A 19,864-nucleotide genomic window follows, 5' to 3' on the forward strand; every position below is an offset into this window, starting at 1 on the left:
AGCATGTGAAATAGCGTGTGAAAAAGTGGTAGTTTTAAGCTTTTCCGCTAATATAATATGGTATCGCGTATCTAAAGAATTTAATAACGATATGATTATATTCGTGTACTGCGACAGGGCTGTGTAGGGCTGTTTCGCCTCCCTGTCATGCGAGTTGTCTTGTAGCCTACTGGTCTACGTGCCTGATTAACAACTTGCAGGTTGTGTGTTCAAATCCAGCTGGTGCTGGACTTTTCTTTTAACAAACATTTCTTCGAAAAAATAGAATAGCGATATTATGGACATTAAATCGTGTTTTGATTTAAATCGCAAACGCGTGTTTAATTATATGTGTTTTTTTAATCATAATCAGGCTAATGCAACATAAATTGATACAGTATCTCTGTCTTATTTTTAGTAAATAAAGTGCATTTTTGCACACTATATGTGCAAACGTTTTATGATATGTCGCTGTTGTGAATGTCTGTGGACATGTGCTGGCTGGACAGGAGGCTCCACTGTACACAGAGAGCTTAGAAGACAAAGATATCAATTTATTTTAGTCAAAAATTTATATATCACCTTTAAAAGTGGAATCTCAAAGCAAAGTAAATACCCAACACTGATTGAACCCATCTGCCATGCTAATACAACACCTTGAATTGAATTGAATTGAGGGAAAGAGGGGGGGAGGGCGCGCGGCAAATAAGATACACTCCACAGGCATCCACAACAGCAACATATGAAACGTTTGCACATATAGTTAAGTTATTACTTGGTTTTCAAAGTCGGGAGACATTAGAGGCTTGCCACACCCGGACTGTTAAACCAACGCATTAGCACGTCAAAGCCCATTGAGGACCCGGGCGCAATAATTGTTTTGTCCCTTGATTTACTGATCTGCATTAATTATGGAAATCGAGTTCCTGCTCTGTGCAGACGACCTGGTCCCGCTGTCGCCCACAGAACAGAGGCTGCGCCAGAACCTGGCACTGCTGGAGCAGCACTGTCAGACCTGGGCGCCGACAGTCAATCTGGACAAGACCAGTTATGGTTTTCCAGAAAAAAACCCAGACCCCAGGGAAACAGCTACAAATTCACACTTAACAACACATTAACACCTAACAACGGGAGCAGGGACGAATTAGGCCAGTACCCACTATTGTTAAACATACAGAAAAGGATATTAAAGTATTGAATATTAGTATTGGCTTTAGTATTAGCCATACAGAACATTAAAGTGCCCCTTTTCCATTCAGCGGGTGCCTGAGCCGCTGTGTCCTATCTTCTGACAGTCGCCGTTGTGAACAAACATTTCTTTGAAAAAATGAGACGTTTCCCTTGGTCAGAGATATAAATATAAATATATAATATATAAATAAATTAAATTTAACTAACATGTGAAATAGCGTGTGAAAAAGTGGTAGTTTACGCTTTTCTGCTAATATAATATGGAATCGCGTATCTAAAGAATTTAATAACGATATGATTATATTCGTGTACTGCGACAGGGCTGTGTAGGGCTGTTTCGCCTGTCTCTTCATGCGACTGTACCAGGAAGAGGATTTCTTTCTATTCGAAACGTGTATTTTAAAAGTTTAAGAAGTAAAAACCTTACAGCGTACACAGATTTCTAAACTGATCAGGATCGTTATCTTTGTCTTATGCATAATAATGTTCACCGCTCTGTCCAGCAAATTAATAATAAACTTTATTTTATATAGCGTTTTAAACGAATAAGTAATTAGATTGCTCATAAACCTAATCACTTGCTTTTTCTTTTTATTTAGGCTCAGATTTCAACTAAAGATCGTATTATTAATAACCATAATAACAACCAACCAACAAAAACAACCATATAAACATAATACCAACCAAAAACATAGATAACGACCACAATACAAAATCAAATATATCAAACCATTATACTCTCGCAAATTCCTGCAATTATCATAATCCCGCCCCTTATGCAAAACCAAACCCTCCTCCCATCCCAGTTTCTCCTCTTTATCATAAACAAAATCCACCTCAATTTTCAACATAAAGCCTCGCTGCTTACTGGGTTTTTGAGGGGGGGAGTTATCTTTCGCTGGAAATCTCGCCTGCTTCTACTTTATGAGTACAACCCCCTCTCTGCAGGAGTGCTGGCTGTGACGAATTAAACCGGTTTCACAAGTATTTTTAAAGTAGGAAGTAGTGTTAACTGGTAGCTGGGCACCTCAATTAAGTCGCTTTAACATGCTAATGCGTTGGTGTAACAGTCCGGGAGTGGCAAGCTTCTAATGTCAACTCGACTCGATTGGAAGACAATGAACGTATTTTAGCCCTAAATGAATTAATAGCAAACATGGTTTACATAAAATACATTTTTCCAAGAAAGTTTATAATAATGCGATCTATAGTTGAAATCTGAGCCTAAATATAAAGGAAAAGCATTTTCAGAGAGCAATCACGCTGTGTTTATGTAGAAAAAGCGATTAGGTTTATGAGCAATCTCATGACCTATTCGCCTAAAACGCTATATAAAATAAAGTTTATTTAGAGATGAATGATCAGTGTCGCAGTTTAAATAATTTTCGTAGGAGGGCTTGGACAGATTCCAAGTGCATTTTTGCAATTTACGTTGTAATACAGTTTAGAATACAGTTAGTCTAAGCTTTATCAGCTTTATTTATGGGTTGCAATTTAGAAAAAGTCAAAAACCGCACTCAAAATGCAATTTAGAGCTTTCTGGCAAGGGGAGACACCCAAATTATAATGTAACATGCCACTGTTTGTGCATTAACAAAGTTATACTGCAATTTTCCTTAGATACGCGATTAAAAAAAATAAATTTTTTGAATCCCCGGCGGAACACACTCCATAAGAATCAGCGCCTTTATACAGTATATCGCCTTTAAACACATATATTTAAACACGCGTTTACGATTTAAATCAAAACGCGATTCAAATCAATATAAATGTTTATTTTGTAACGCATAGGTGACTATTCATTGTTATTAAAAAGACTTAAATTCGATCATGTTGTGATATTTAGAAATATACATTTGTTTGGTGCGAGTGAGGTTTTTTTAAATCTCTGACCAAGTGAAACGTTTCATTTTTTCAAAGAAATGTTTGTTAAAAAATAAAGTGATACTGTACAGTAGTTCCATGGGATTCAATCACAGACCATGTGACATGGGAGTCAGGAAACTAACACACAGCGCCACCAGATTTGATAACGCTATAAAAACGCTATAAAATAATGTGACTAGGCACAGAACAAGTTTACAGCACAGTACAATAATAAATGCTGACCATGACTTTAGAAGCATAAATTACCTTACACTCAATTTAAACACAAGCTGTCTTTAGCCCTCTAAGCTGGTTCATACAGAAACAACTAGAGAAGACAGGACAACTAGAGAAGACGTTTTACAGAGGATGGATTTTTGGAAACATCGCATCAGTGACATCACTGAAGTCAACTCCTACTGTGGGTAACTGTCGTGTGGATAGTTTCACAAGAATCAGACAAAGGTTTAAGCATCGCTTGTTCTAGATAAAACTGCAAAAAAAAACAACAACCCATAATGTACTTCTTTGCGGCTCTGTTTGCCCAAATCATATATTCACAACGTTAAATTAGAAAATACTATTACGTAACCAAAATCCGCAATATGGAAACAGAACCTGTGTAATTGTTGACAGATGATGTTCTCGTAACATTTTTACAAGACAAACTACAACATTTAAAAAATGACTTGTATGTACTTGATATCTCTAATCAATCCACGGCGATATAGTTAAACTTTAAACTTTAACTTAAAGCAGTCGCCGCACAAAACGAAACTAAAACGCCCTGGGCATACCGTTTCGCGCTTCTTATCAGTTGCTCAAAAGTAATTTGACCGTATGAAATGCATAATATAAACCTAGAAACATATACAGTACTGTACGTGAGCAGTACTTACGTAGTATCGGTGTCAAGACATACCTCTCAAATACTGTAAATCAAGTTAAAAATATCTCAAGACCGATTCTGGTCATAATGAAACCATGTTTCGTGTATGTTTTCTTTAAAGTACCGAGACCAGCCATATACTGTATGTTTATGTTCCAAAATTAATATCGTTTATGGCCTTCACACGCGTTGCAGTATGCTCCTATTCTTTTTATGCTCAGGCAGTAAGATTTCCCTTCAGTTGTAAAATTCCATATAAATATTCAATACTTAAACGGGCACAGTTAAGACATTAAATATACATATACATACTGTATACAGTACAGTTTGCATACGGTAATATGTTTATGTTCCTAAATCAATCTCTTTTATGAGCATGTGTAAGGCATGCTGAATCGATTCTCAAAAATTACTGTACTTTGCATGATTGGGGAAAAAAATGCGTGATTGCGAAATGCTGTGGTGTTACTTTTACAAAGACGGTCAATGAAAAAAAGAATGTGGACCAGGGCAATACTTTGAGTTTACAGCTTGTCCAAGGTCATTTATTATTAATACTTTTAGTAATATCTTCGTTAAAGACTTTGATGGCTACAGCTCAAACATGAGAGGTTGAGCTTTATTAGCTCCACCTTGCGGAAATTCCGGATACTATTATTTTGCTAGCGGTATTTACCGGTAACTTGCGGTATTTAACGGTAACTTGCGGTAGACTACGTACAGTGTACCGGAAAATAATGCGGTATCGCCCGCGCATTTTGAATGGCTGCATCTGTATACAGTATGGTCATTCTAGAAAGCTGACCAGTACATATATTTTCGTTACTGCCAGCTTGCGTGACAAGCAGCCCCTTCTGCTGAATAGACCATTTGTTCCAGGAGAGGTCACTGGTCATTTCCCTGAGAACTATGCCAGCTATGCGTAAAGACCCCATGTGGCTATGTTATCTTTTGAGACCTGACATCCTGGGACGGATTTAGTAAAATATAAGTTAAAAGATACATGGTTAAGAAGATATGATACAAACTTTTTAGTGAAAACTTTTAGTTAATTCCCCCCACTGCCTTGCAGCTCTGGGGCCCTGGGTTCAATTCCTGGGGTGATATCTGTGTGGAGCTTGCGTGTTCTTCCTGTGTTCGCATGGGTTTCCTCTGTTTTCCTTTCACATTCCAAAACACATCAGTTTGCCAAGACAATATTTCACTAAAGCGGCTTAATTGTAATACAGATGCAGATGGCCACAACAATCAGCCCATCTCCTGACCAGAGCTCTCTCTCTGCTCTGTCGCTCTCTTGTTGTGTGTTTGTGTTCAAGCTCTAAGCTGCCTGTGCCTGGCCCTGCTGCGTTCTGGGGGCACAGAGAGACTGAGGGAGGGGGAGTCTTGAACGAGAAGCAGACTCCGCAGAAGAAGGAGGCTCTGGTGTGGACCCATCAGCAGACGTCCCCGCCACAGGAGCCTCAGAAGTCTCAGAAAGTAGAGGCACAGGACTCCCCGAAAACAGCCAAAGTCACCCCTCGGCAGGACATTAACCAGACTCCACTGAGGGTTGTGCACTTTGATCTCAAAGGTGCTGCTCCTAAACTCACATATTTGGAGCAGGTGAGTGGGGCTAGAGGGGTGTATGGTGACCTCAATGCTTTGGGTTATAATTAACAATAATTGCTTACACTTATGTGGCGCTTTTCTGAACATTCCACTCAAAGCACTTTTACGGGTAATGGGGACTCCCCTCCACCATCACTAATGTGCAGCCCCCACCTGGATGATGCGACGGCAGCCATAGTGCGCCAGAACGCTCACCACACACCAGCTACCAGTGGGGAGGAGAGCAGAGTAATGAAGTCAGTTCATAGATGGGGATTATTAGGAGGCCATGACTGGTAAAGGCCAGTGGGAAATTTGGCCAGGATGCCGGGGTTACACCCCTACTCTTTTCGAGAAAGCCTGCTGGCCCCACTCACACCTCTTCCAGCAGCAACCTTAGTTTTTCCCTGGAGATCTCCCATCCAGGTACTGACCAGGCTCACAGCTGCTGAGCTTCAGTGAGGTGCCAGTTGTGAGTTGCAGAGTGATATGGCTGTTGCTGGTTAGAGTGAGTCCTCTTAATGAGTTTACGGTATTGTGGCTGCATTCAGACTCACTTAAAACAAAAGAGCCACATATGGCTTTATAGCTGTAAAATGGTCAAGCCTGGTTATTATTCCCAACTGTAGCTGTATAGCTGGCTAAAAACGCATTGCAGGAAAGAAAGAAATGCAGGAAAGCAATTCAGCAGAAGGAGACAGTGATGCACCTACAGCCCTGCTGGGAGCAGATCTTGTTCAAGTGTACCTGCTGTGTTGGACTGCTTCTTAGAGCTTGAAACCACATTTGGTTATAGCCTTATTGTCGTGTTTTCTCTCAGGTGTTCCCATTGCTGTCTTCTCTTGGGGCCAATGGGATTTTGCTGGAATATGAGGATATGTTTCCGTATGAGGGTGACCTTCAGATCCTCAGATCGCCCAATGCCTATAGGTGAGTGCTGCTGGGTAGAGGAAGCTGCACACAACTCACTGCTAAGAACATGTTTAATGTCAATCATCTGCAAAACATCTTTCGATTTCTAATTCATTTCACTGGGCTTTAGAGTTGCATGATGCTCATGGTTCCCATCAGCTTGCTCCATGCATTGAGAACTCTTTGGATCAGCTGCATGTTAAAATGAGGCTTTTAGCTTTGCAAATCAGAGAGCTGCACTTGAGAGAGTGGCCCATGGAGTTACTTCTATATTTCTCTGTGTAGCTTCTTCTGTCACAGGAAGCTCAAGTGTTCCCACAGTGTAACTGTCCTGTTGTTCTCTCATTGCTGTAGTGTGGAGGACATTCAGAAGATCAGGCACCTGGCAGAGCTCAGTAAGCTGGAGATCATCCCCCTGGTTCAAGTGTTTGGACACCTGGAGGTGAGGGAGATACATTGACCCAGAGAGTCATGCGATAGGACACATCTCTAAAACAGGGCATCTGAACTACCCCACTTTCTGTCCCAGTGCAGCTCTAAACACATGTGATTGAGTGAAGAAAACGCCCTGAGTTGTGTCAAAATCCAGTAGTGGGACAGACTGCAGAGCTAGGCTGTTGGACAACCATTTTCTAGAGCTTGTGTTTAAAGCTCAGGCATGCAAATAACACATAAAATCACATGCAGGAACATAAAACCATATTCCTACCCAGGAATCTGATCACACTGAACTGAATGCAGTGTATATGAAGACTTTTTGGCATGTTGATCATTTTAGTGAATTCCTGGTGTGCCACCATCAGGGATTTGGGAGATGCAAACTGCTTCTCCCCAGGTTCAAGCGAGCTGTGGTCCTGCTTCAGAAGTGTCTCTGATCTTGTCTGCACAGTTTGTTCTGAAGCACGAGAAGTTCTCGAACCTGAGAGAGGTGCCAGGGCTCCCCAACAGCTTGAACCCCCACGCCCCTGGCTCGCAGCCGCTGGTGCGGGCCATGCTGTCGCAGGTTCTGGACCGGCACCCCGGGCTGCGGTGGCTGCACATCGGTGCTGATGAGGTGGGTTAGGGGAAACGGGCCAACCCAAAGAGAATAATCCAGGACGCGTAGAGTACTTGTGATCTGCAGCTTCGATTCTTGTTCTCTTTCGTTAAAATCTATGTGCGTTAGAGATGATTAAAAGCCATTTCATTACAGGTAATGGGAAAACTGGGAGGGTGGATCCCAAGCTCCTGGGAATGTTGTACTGCGATATAAAGTGTATAGATCGGGTCTGTGTGAGGGACTGAGAGGAGGCCTTGTGAGAAAGCCACCATTTTGGCTCAACTTAGGCTGCGTGGTGTGGCTTGGAGCCAAGATGGCGGCTTTCTCACAGTGCCACCTCCCATTACCTAACAATCTGGTCTGGGACATTGGCCTAATGTAGTTTGGATTCCTGGCGTGGTGTTGCAGCACTGTCTGAACTTGGGCTTGGGCTGATCTGTGTGGCTGGGGTTACTGTGGTGAATTGGGATAAGTGTGAACAGTCAGTTTAAAACACTGACTTGATCAGCTCTTGGCCATTGCAGCTTGGGATGGCAGGTGCTCTTCCACCTAGTTTTTTTTGAACGATAAAATCCATCTTGGACTTGACAGGTCTTTGGTCTGGGACAAGGATCGGACTCCAAAAACTGGCTGAAGAGCAACAACGGGGATATGGGAAGGATGTTCCTGAACCATGTGAGGGAGATCGTGCACTTCGCTACGGAGAGACGCCCCGGCCTCCGGCTGCTCATGTGGGACGACATGATGAGACACATCAGTGTGGACGCTCTCAAAGGTCCTCTGCAGCTCTGATCCTGGTTTCCCCTTAGGGTTCTCCAGGTTTTCGGAATATTTCACAGGGAGGTGACCTGCTGCTTGCACTTAATGGGCAATAGTACGGACCAGGTGAACTTGAGAGAGAGATGGGCTGTGTTAGTGAAACCTGAAACTGATTCTCTCACGCTCTTTATACTGCGGTTATGGTTGTGTAGATTCCTCTTTATCTGCTGATTTATCTTCTTCAAGGAGAAGCCTGGTACACCTGTGTCAGCCGATTCTGTACAAGCACATCAGCAGCAAGGAAATACAATGCAAATACCGGACACTCTGAAGTTCTGGGGGCTGTGTATGTGTAGTGTTAGCTCTGAGTTACAGATGTGATTGTTATTCTTATTGTAAGAGATTCATTCTGAGCTTCCTGTTTTCCCAGCATCCAGTCTGACCAGCTTTGTCTCTCCAATGATCTGGGATTACAGTGCGGATGTGCCGGTAAACCAGATTGGTAAGAAGTTGAAGCGTAAGGCATTGACGTCTGACCTTGCAGACTGACTGCTGACCTGCAGTTTGCTAGTGTACTTCCTGTACAGAGAGTGTCCACCACTTATAAAGAACAGGGGGGAAAAAACCTTCAGACTTCGCCAGTAACAGCAATTTTTATGAAGTCGACATCTGTAAAGGAATCGGTGGTTAGAAAGCCTGGTCTTCGAACAGATCGCTGTGAAGAGACGGAATGCCGGTTTAGTGAGAGAGGGGAGCAAGTTACCCAGGGAGGAAGAGAAGGAACGCCGAAGAGATCAAGAAAAAGATTTAGAGGGAGGCATAGTGGGTCGCAGCAGAGGTAGGCTGAAGTAGGTCAGGTGGGTAGCTGCGTCAGCATGTGTAGTCTGCAAAGGAACAGGTAATAGGTTTATTCCATGCTGAAAAGAGAAGAGACAAAACACAATGTTTTGGCTGTGAAGCCTTCTTCAGGTGTGAGGGTGGGTGAGGGTGACACACTAAACCAGTCTCTTCACAGCGATCCGTTCCAAGACCAGGCTTTCTAACCACCTCCTATTCCTTTACAGATGTCATTTTTATCAAGTTTAAACTCTGCACTGTATGAACACGTTGAAAACGTGAATGTAAGCTAGATAGAATAAGATATATAAGTAGTTCAGGCGGGGAGCTGCGTCAGCATGCGTAGGCTGCAAAGGAACAAGGAAAGGTTTATACCATGCTCAAAAGAGAAGAGAGAAAACACAACGTTTCGGCCGTGGAGCCTTCTTCAGGTGTGAGAAAGAAAAAGTGCAGTAGGCAAAGGTAATGTTGTAGCAGGAGAACAAAGGCTGGGAGAGAGGAGGAGCGAGGGGCGGGCGCAGGGGACAGAAAGAGGTGTGAAGAGAGGTGTGAAATGAAACCTACAATGAATAGAGAGAATTTAGAAGAAAAGTAGTCTGTCGTTAAGAGAAGGGGGAAGGTGTGATCCTAGCTGCAGTATACTGTAAGTTTGGTTTCGGTAGTCTTTCTGATGTATGAGTTCGGAAAACCGTCTTTGAGAACTCAGACGGAGAGATTAGAGTGGTCGTGGCCGTCAGAGGTGAAATGAGGGACGATGGGCTTGGAGAGATCTTTAATCTTCACAGCCCTGACATGTTCTCTGAAGCGGTCTCCGAGTCTCCGTCCTGTTTCTCCAATGTAGATGGCTGGGCAGAATAAAACTTGATTTTATTTTCCCCTGAGGGAATCTTTTTATGAACACATGGCACTCCTGTAAATTTAAATAGAATGCAAACAAAAAAAAGAAGAAAAACATTGCACATCATTCTATTGCACATGTACAACACATAACAACATTATAACATTATAACATATCACAAAATGGGTTGTAAAAGTCAACATTGTGTTTATCCCTGACATTTGCATTGACAGCTTTAATGGATAGTGGAACAAAGGAATGTTTGTATGTGTTTGATTTGCATTTGGGAACCCTAAAACATTTGCGAGAAGGAAGAAGTTGATATTCAGAGTTGAGGACGTGGGAAGTACCTGATATAATTTTTCCTGCCTGTCTGATTATGGATTTTTCAAAGATTGACTGCAGGGAGGGGTGCTGTTTCACTCCCATGACCTTCAAAGCTGTCTGGGTGAGGCGGGTAATTTGCGATTTTAAATGAAGTGATAGATTACCAAACCACACTGTAATACCCTATCTGATAATCCTCTTGATTACAGCATGGTAAAAGAGCAGCACTACTTCCTGTCAAAACCCAAACACTCTTAGTCTTCACAGGAAATATAAGCGCTGCTTAACTTTGCAGCAAACACTCTCAACATGAGTAGTGCAGCACAGGTTACTGTCTATGTGTACACCTAAGTACTTATATGAATCAACTTGAGTGATCAGTGTGAAGGGTAGTTGAAGTCAATTGAATCACACCTGATCTCTTTTTCAGAAAACTTTATCTCTAAGTACCAAGCAGCAGGGTTCCAGGGTGTGTGGTTTGCCAGCGCATTCAAAGGCGCATCAGGGGTGGCACAGGACTGGACCCCCCTGACCCATCACATGAAGAACCACCTGTCATGGCTGAAGGTCATGGCTGTCATGCCCAAGTACCCGTCCATCCACTTCCAGGGCATCGTGCTGACAGGCTGGCAGCGGTATGGGAGGGGTGTGGCTGTGGAGCTGGGTGCCAGGGACTGTGGGACACTTGCTGGACATGTTTGACAGGTCCTTACAAGATACCGTATTTGCTGGTGTATAATACCTACTAGTGTATAAGACGCACCACGATTATAGAAAGTGTTAGAAATATTTTGGTGAATATATAGTACTTTATATATTTAATACTACAGTGACGGAAAAGAAAAGTGTATATGGTCATTACCACATTTCACACTTACATTATAAGAGAAAACATCAGTGTTTCATGAAGTGAAGATACGCTATGTGTATGTTCCTACCAGCATGGAAAACAATATAAAAGTTTTACTTGTCTTCAAATATAGAAAAGTCCTCCACGCATCTTTAATCTTTATTATTACTTTTGTACACACAAAAATGATTTTTAAATAGAATATGAGAGTTTATTCCTGGTGGTCTGACCAGGGTAACCTTTACTACTGATTATGGATTCATACACTCAGCATACCTCACCCTATAACTCTGGGATATGAGATGCAGGGTGATATTATAAAGCCTTTTTGAGGTGTGAGAGTGTGTCTTATATACCAGCAAATATGGTGTATTGTTCCAGAACCAAAAGCATGTGACTGGAATCAAGCTCATTTGAGCCACACCTTGAAAATTAACGGTACAAAGTCCAACTTTTTCAGGTACTAGTGTAGTGAATGTAATTTTTTGTTCCACGATTAATTTATCTGTTCATGAATTTATCCAATGTGCCTCACATTTGCACTAATTTATACAGGTGCATATGTTACTGAAGAACCTTTGCTTTAGGGATTGGTGATGTGCAATAAAATCAAAACTAACTTGTTGCATTCCTGTGATTTTACGCCTTAATGGGTCTCCAGTCCTGTTACCCAGTTAGAATCAGAAAAGAAAATTAATTGTGGGCAGTGATCATGTCCTCTGTAACACCCACATGGTAAACACTGACCTACGTGAGACTTATTACATTTCTTGGGAGACTGCAGGCCCTCTTAAGAGGAGTTTCTGTTTTTTTAAAAAGCATAAACACTGGCCTGATTTGAAGACGCTGAGCTGCCTTTGCTGTGTGTTACAGGTACGACCACTTCACCGCGCTGTGTGAGCTCTTTCCCGTTGGCATCCCATCCCTGGCAGTGTGTCTTCAGAGCCTGGCACACGGTCAGCCTGGGGGAGAGAGGGGGATTCTGGGAGTGATGCCAGTTTACTGAATTTGTTGTGTAGTGTTTACCAGAGGAAATATCTAATGCAGAATACCTGCAGCCGGGTTGCCAGCTGTGGTGCTGAAATATGTACCATCAGATTTTATTGGGTTTTGAGATCCTAAGAAGGGCACTTAATACAAAGTCCAGACCACTTCAGAATTGTTAATAATTACAATATTAAGACATTATGGCTTGTTACCATTCTGTGACCAGTCCTGGATACTATTTCTCTCACTGTTGGTAGTTTCTACACTGTCTTTTAGTTAAATGTGTACATCTGCTGTTGAAATCTGCCTTTAATCTGCCCCCCCCCCTCCCCCCCAACTGTGTGCCTTGTGTGTTCCAGGCGGGTTTAATGAGGAGGCGAAGAAGGAAGTTCTGCACATGCTGGGCTGCAAGAACATCAACCTGGAAAAGAGTCTCTGGTAAGGAGATGTCCGGCCTGCTCCATCTTACTGCCGCCAGGTGTGTCAGACTGCACCTGAGCTCTTCAGAGAGAACCAGTTGCTGTGGGAAGGTGGAGTCCATACCAATGAGGCTGACGTGGCAGTGTGTCTATGGTATTGTGCGCTCAGATTACGAAGAGCTGTAGAAAAAACGAATGGGAAACTTTTTGGACAGCAAATTGTTTTGTCTTTGCATGGATCTTGTGATAAGAGTTCCTCAAGGCCGCTCCTCGAAGACAAACAAACAGTCGAGCCTGTTTTGTTGAATTACTGATATTGAAAACAGCATTTGAGGCCTGTGCAGGAGGATTAAACTGATCCACATCTGAGGTCATGTACCCCTCTTCCTGAGGTCTTGTGCTGTTGGTGTCAGAGCACGCAAGACTTCAGATTGTCTCTGAGCTCTGGGTGACTCCTGACATGGCAGATAGCCAGAATTCCAGGTGCAGTACCTCTGCTTTCTGCCATCACTGTATGTGAATGTGCTGCAGCACCAAAAAAAACCACACGCGAGCCTGATTTGATTTTGTCAAGACTGGGGCAGCCTATGATTGTCCTAGGCAAACCGCACCCAAAGGAGAATCGGAGTCCTCTCTGTACCCTTCAAAATGAACACCGTCCAGGCTCCTCAGTGACACAATCATTAAAGACACTGGTCCGAACGGAGGTTGAGCTCTGTAAACTACGTGTCATGGGTTCGAGTCCAGCTGATTGTGACCAGGATCCCCCATGCGGTGGCACACGATTTGGCTGAGCTCTGCCTAGACTGGGGTGGGATTACACACAGCGCCCCCTTGTGGCCTCTCGCACACACTGACCCTCCAGTACCCTCCGGTGTGTGTGGTCTGTTAAAGGACGAGTGGCCTGAAAGTGTCTGAACTTCCTCATCCTGCCCGTAAGGTTGCAGGATCTGTGGCTGCAGTTTGAAAATGCAGGAATGGAGAGTTGAAATCAGGTGGTTCGTAACAAAAAACACTAAAAATGTTTTTTTTTTATTTGCAGCGAAGGGGGTGGGGCGTTCCCGGGCTATGAAGTGTACCAGATGGTCCTGCACATCAGAGAGAACCTGAGGAGCCAGATCCAACAACTGTTTGACAACCAGTGAGCTGCTGTGTTATTTTTTAGTTTGAAAACAGTCCTCTGGAGCTCAGAGCTCAGCTCCTGGTGATGAGAGTGATAATCGCACCTTGACTTCCTCTGCGTAAGATCTTATAGTAAGGAAGTCAGTAGTCATGATCCCAGCATAACAATTTTACTTGGGATATTTCCCCTTTTGTAATTGAAAAGCTGAAGCATTGGATAGAATTAAGACAAATAAATGCTGAACCTGTTTTTTTTTTAAAGAAACCTGCTTTAAAATAACAGATTATTTTGGAATGTTTTTCTGATGGATTTTGTACATCCACTGTTAAACTCATCGGTTTAAAACTCTTTAAATGAATTCATTTCAGTTGAATGCTTTCATTGATTCTCCAACAGATACGTGAAGGGCTGTTTCTCCCACTACCACAGAAAGAACAAATTTGGGAATCCTCGGAACTTGGACTTTTTCAAAGACAAAATGGTCAAGTAAGTCAAGGAAGTCTCAAGACTGGCCAGTTAGAGCAGCAAGGATAACTAATGCACAGCTATTACTGTGACCTGAGAACTGCTCAGCAGTCTTACAAGAGGGTTACAGCAGGGAAACAAGAGTGGCCCAATCTACAGTAGCAGGTCGTATACAGTATGTCACCTGTACATTTTCATTTTGGAAAGACCTGGCAAACGTGTGTTGTGATCAATTTAGAAAATTGATTTCCTTCACTCAGGAGTGAAGCTGTGGTCCTTGAGCATGGCCAAGGACAGTTATTTTCATTGCAAATAATAATGTACTTATAAATCTTCTGCTTAATTGCACACATCACATGCTTCAGTGGTCAAACTGATAGTGTTCCAAGTGTCTGGTGATTTGAGGTGGAGCTGTTTAACCTGATTGTCAGTGGTTCTCTCACCCCTCAGTGCCGACTCTTTCTAACCCTGAAATATAAAAACTGCGTTGCTGTGTCTCTTTAATGCAGGTGCACTGTAGTCTCATTGTTATTTGCAAATGGAGCTCTGATCTGTGGCTGTGTGGTCTCGGGAGGGGTCTGGGTGGTACAGTGGGGGAGACGTGCCCGTGGCTCAGGGGGGCTCTGTGCTTGTGGCGCAGGTTGATCAAGGAGTGGGAGGACTACCTGCAGAACTTCCGCACCCAGATGGAGGCCATCTACTTCGCCGACACCGTGGAGGAGTGGATGGAGGAGAACGTCAACGAGCACATGGACAAGCTGAGGGAGCTGGCCGCCAATTTCGAGCAGGTCATCAAGAGCAGAGGCGGCCAAAGACCCCACTGAGGGCAGCTGGACGTTCCTGGAACCAGACGTGGGGGTGGTGGTGGGTGGTGGAGGGTTGTGGTGCAGTAGAGACGCACTGTTTGTGGCTAGCAGTGGTTCTCAAACTTTTTGGACCAAGTACCACCCCTAATCCAACCAAAGCATCCAAGTACCACCTACAAGTCATCATCTCATAGGAACCCCAGAAATTCTCAATGACCAACATGAGCGCGAGTGCACACACACTCACACATACATATAATAAATATTATAATAATAAATTTCATAGCGCGTTTAAAGGTGGCTTCTCAAGGTGTTTTACAGAAAAAAAAACAGTAACAACAACAAATAAATAATAAAAAAGCACCATTTCAGTCAGAGGGGTGAGCCTGTTTAGTCGAGCAAAGTAGATGTGAAGTCATTTTTCGAGCCTTGATACAGTTCACAACAGAGTCTAACAGATTTTAAATCGTCAGGCATTTTCTTGAAGGCAAAGGTCTCGCGGTGGATGTTGCAATGCATCCATTCATTTCTGGAGCAACCTCTCTAATTCGTGCAACTACACCGTTATGTCGGCTTGTCATTGCTCTAGCACCGTCTGTACAAACTCCGACACATTTTATCCAGTCGATGCCATTCTCTTCGATGAATTCATTCAGAAGCTGAAATATGTGCTCTCCTGTAGTTCCTGTTGGTAGCAGCTTACAGAACAGAAAGTCCTCACGGGACGTACCCTCAAACTCGTGTCTAACGTAAACGAGCAAATTGGCCAAATCGACTACAGACTCATCTAATTGCAGTGAAAAACATCTGCTCATCTTAACGCGCTCTGTCAGCGTACTTTCGATATAATACTTCATTTCAATAATTCTATGAGTGACTGTGTCTTTCGGGGGGGCAGCAGGTCGAGCTGTTTAGCAGCTTTTTCTTCACACCGAATAGTGTGGCTTACCTGCTTTAGCAATCCGCAAGTTTGCAATTTTCTGCGTTTCCGTTTTTATTTCTGTATTTAAATTTTTATTTCATGCGCATGGGAGCGAAACACAGGGACGCTCGGTGTATTTTTCTCAAATTAACTTAGAACAGTTCCTAAATATTTTTCTGTTATCTATCACGCTTTCGTGTGCTCACAAGATTACCAGCGTTCGTAGCACGTATTTCTATGCATTCCTGTGTTTACAGTGTTGGCATTGTTCCAAAATCACGCACATTCTCTTACCTCCCTATTTGCTGGAGATACAGTAGCTTTTTTTAAATACAATTGGTCAATTGGTACCACGCATTCCTATAGAGTGGTATAGAATTACAGAGTATCTCTTGTGTCCACTGAAGTATTAGTGCGCGCTGTATCGTAGTTTTTTCAGCGCACACAACACAGTTCCAGGGTCATTTGGCGTACCACCTGGCGGCACTCCGCGTACCACTGCAGGTACGCGTACCACAGTTTGAGAACCACTGGGCTAGACTGTGTTCCTGTTCCATTGGCCAGCATCTGAGAGGGACAGGGGGCGCTGGAGAGCGGTGGAGGAGACTCTGCCCTCCTGCCTGTGTGCACGTGCCCCCAGTGGCACTTCATGACACAGAATGAGAGGGGCAGAGGGCACAGAGTGTTTAAAAGATCACTTCATTTTTTTTAAATGAAGAACAAAATGCAGATATTGAAGACAACCCTAGAGTTTCGTGTTTGAAACCAGAGCCTCCGTCTTAAGATCTAAACTCGGATCAGAAGGGCCAATTAACTAACCCTATGTGACTGAGGGGGGCTCCATTCCTCACTGCACTTTTACCTGATTTATAAACCCCAGCAGCTCACTAGAGGAGAGGGGGCTGTAACCCTGGATATTTTCTGTTTGTTTCCTTGTATTACAGCCTCCTGGTGCAAGGAAATCAATGGGTTGGGGGTGCATACAATCCAATATTCCTGAGCACTTCAACGAATATTGTTCTCCATGCAGTTTACAATCACTGCTGTATTCCTTTGCTTTTAGAAAAGTTTATATTGTTAAAAAAGTTAATTGTTAGTTCTCTGGGGGAGAAAAACAACATTTAAAGCACAGGTGTCTTCTGTTCTCAGTTTCCTCAGAAAAGTACTTTCATTATCTCTCTTACTTCAGCTCAGGGTTTTTTCTTACTGTAAAATAGAGCTACTCCTTCTGATTTTGAAATTTAACATGGATCTAATAGTGATAAGAATTTATGTTTTGTGTAGCACACTTAGAAAACTGTTTAAAAGTCTGGAACAGGGGCATGATACTCAAAGGCATTTATTCTGTGGGCCTGAAAATCACTGAGTTCTAATTAATAACTGTGAAATAAACTGGTTTATGGTTAGAATATTTTGAGTCTCTTTTTTTCTGTTCCATTGTGTAACTTGACTGTTTTGACCGTAAGAGGGGCACAAGGTAACCAGGTTAAGTCCTCAGCTCTGATTTATTTTGAGTTTGACACTGTATGTTCCATTATGGTTCAATATTAAAGATCAAAAGACAAAATGATTGTCCAATTATGCTCCTCGCTTCGCGAACGACAACAGATAAGTACCCGCTGTGCTCCGTTGTGTTTTGGTTGGTCAATTATGCAAACATTGATATGTTATATGATTTGTTTTTTGTTTGCGTTAAAATGAAAGATGAACACAAATAGACAAAACAGAATGTCACCCTGCCTCTGCCGTCCTGCTGGGCGTAGGCTACATAAAAGTATTTTCAGTTTCAATTATGCAGTAATAATATTTTAATGCATACGGCCGACGTTACAGGTTGTGCGAGCCCTCTTGCCAGCGCGGTGACGTCACCGCCCTTCCCTGTGAATAGCAGGGAAGATCCCCCTTTAGCTCAGCCGGCTAGTTCCCTGTTAAATGTGACGCCGGAGGCCTGGGTTCGAGCCCCAGGGGTGGAGGGTGCATACCTCCGTGAACCTGAAAGTGCTACAGTATGAAGTTGCATCCTTAAAACCACAGTGGTTTTGTAATGTTTTTCGAATGGGACTGTCCACCTTTTGAACCCTTGAATTGTTTAAAGGTGTTTCTAGTGATGTAATAATATATATATTGTAGTATTTTCGGGATCGGCGAGGACGGACACAGTGACTTGTTGACTGAAAAACAGCGCTTTATTTATTAACACCCAGCACAGCACCCCCTGCGGCCGCGCACCAGCAGAGAGAAATGCTGAGACACAGCAGCTCAAAGTTGCAACAAGCCCTGCTCGAACTCCTCAATCTCATCATGACAGCCAGATATTTCCCCGAGGCCTGGAACCAAGGACTGATCACGCCCACCTATAAGAGTGGAGATAGACTCGGTCCCAACAACTACCGGGGCATCTGTGTGAACAGTAACCTGGGGAAAGTATTCTGCAGTATCCTGAATACACGGATACTGGCCTTCCTTACCGAACACAATGTGCTGAGCAAGAGTCAGATTGGCTTCGTACCAGATCACCACCCATCTGATCACATGTGCATCCTACACACACTGATAGACAAACACGTCCACCAAAAAGACAAAGGAAAAGTTTTTGCCTGCTTCTGTCGATTTCAAAAAAGCATTTGACTCTATTTGGCATGAAAGATTGTTTTATAATCTACTCCAAAGTGGCATAAGGGGCAAAGTGTATGACATAAATCAATGTATTCAGAGAGCAACTGTGCAGTGAAAATTGGAAACAAAAGGACCAAATTCTTCACCCAAGGTCATGGGTTGAGACAGGGCTGCAGCCTAAGTCCAACACTGTTCAATATCTATATCAAAGAATTAGCAGGAATGTTGGAACGGTTTCACACTACATGACACAGAAATCAAGTTCCTGCTCTATGCAGATGACCTGGTTGTGCTGTCGCCCACAGAACAGGGGCTGCAGCAGAACCTGGCACTGCTGGAGCAGTATTGTTAGACCTGGGAGCTGATAGACCAGGATTACACTCAATGGGATAAACAAAACACAGAAACTCTGCACATGGAGATCTGTAGAAACATCCTCCATGTGCAGAGAAAAACACTAAACAACAGGTGCAGGGCCGAATTTGGCCAGTACCCACTATTGATCAACATACAGAAAAGAGTATTGAAGTATTGACTACACCTAAAAAACTCCAAAATTCCTACCACCACAAAGCACTGCTGAGCCCAGAGCTGAGCCCAAAACAGAGCTCCCTGAGCCAGCTGGTCCTGAGGCTCACTGCCTTGAGCCACACTGACACTAACCAGCATCAGGACAGCACTGCTAGAGCACCACAACTCAGATTCAACCACATCACAGCACAGCTCAAACAGCAATATCTCACACACTGGGACACACACACACAAACATAAACTGGAATGCCACAGAACCCTAAACAGACAATACACACTAGCCGGATATTTGAACAAGATAAGAAAGCAAAAAGAAACAGACCCTGACAAAGTACAGGCTCAGTGATCACAATCTGGCCATAGAAACTGGGTGACACAGGCAGACCTGGCTGCCCAGAGAGGACAGGCTGTGCTCCCACTGCCAGCAGGGAGAAATAGAGACAGAGGTGCACTTCCTACTGCACTGTGACAGATACTGGGATTAGAGAAACATTCTGGGAGAGGGAGGAGGGAACTCAGTTGAACTGGCAGCCCAGTATGTGATCTCCCGTCACAGTCTGAGGAACAGTGAGTCTGTCTCCCAGTAATGCCCCATATGTTTACAATATATGTAAATATTTTATGATACATCTTTGTTGTAAATGTCTGTAGATTTTATTTTTATTTTGTTTCATGTTAATGTTATTATTTCTATTTGCTTTGGGAAAACTGATTGTGCGACTGTTAGGCTTTCAACGCATCAGTTCAAACCGCTGTGTCTCACTTGTGAAAATAGTTTTCCTATTCCTGCTGGCATCTCGGATTACACAACATAATTTCCGTGTTAAACCTCTCGAGTTAATGAAAGCAAAGTCGCTTTCGAGGACATGGTGTGATGTGATAGTACTGTTTTTAAATAAGACGCGTCAAGAGCAGTATCAC

The 19,864-nt window shown here is 43.2% G+C and overlaps 1 protein-coding gene across 6 annotated transcripts in view; it reads left to right on the plus strand.

The window, feature by feature from the left end:
* LOC148818490 (hexosaminidase D-like) overlaps nt 1-17,199 on the plus strand; it is a 23,874-nt gene extending 6,675 nt beyond the window's left edge. For all 6 annotated transcript variants that reach the window (XM_088936357.1, XM_088936352.1, XM_088936351.1 and 3 more), the window contains 12 exons: nt 5,242-5,527; nt 6,333-6,442; nt 6,779-6,866; nt 7,314-7,478; nt 8,055-8,238; nt 8,653-8,724; nt 10,655-10,859; nt 11,948-12,030; nt 12,421-12,499; nt 13,523-13,621; nt 14,000-14,089; nt 14,709-17,199. In XM_088936357.1, coding sequence (XP_088792483.1) covers nt 5,242-5,527; nt 6,333-6,442; nt 6,779-6,866; nt 7,314-7,478; nt 8,055-8,238; nt 8,653-8,724; nt 10,655-10,859; nt 11,948-12,030; nt 12,421-12,499; nt 13,523-13,621; nt 14,000-14,089; nt 14,709-14,892 — 1,645 coding nt within the window. In that variant the 3' untranslated portion in view covers nt 14,893-17,199. The remainder of the gene's footprint in view (nt 1-5,241; nt 5,528-6,332; nt 6,443-6,778; nt 6,867-7,313; nt 7,479-8,054; nt 8,239-8,652; nt 8,725-10,654; nt 10,860-11,947; nt 12,031-12,420; nt 12,500-13,522; nt 13,622-13,999; nt 14,090-14,708) is intronic.
* The last annotated feature ends 2,665 nt before the right edge of the window (nt 17,200-19,864 follow it).

Source organism: Atractosteus spatula, chromosome 18 (assembly GCF_055471065.1).
Source record: "Atractosteus spatula isolate fAtrSpa1 chromosome 18, fAtrSpa1.hap1, whole genome shotgun sequence".
In the NCBI taxonomy this organism is placed as follows: domain Eukaryota; kingdom Metazoa; phylum Chordata; class Actinopteri; order Semionotiformes; family Lepisosteidae; genus Atractosteus; species Atractosteus spatula.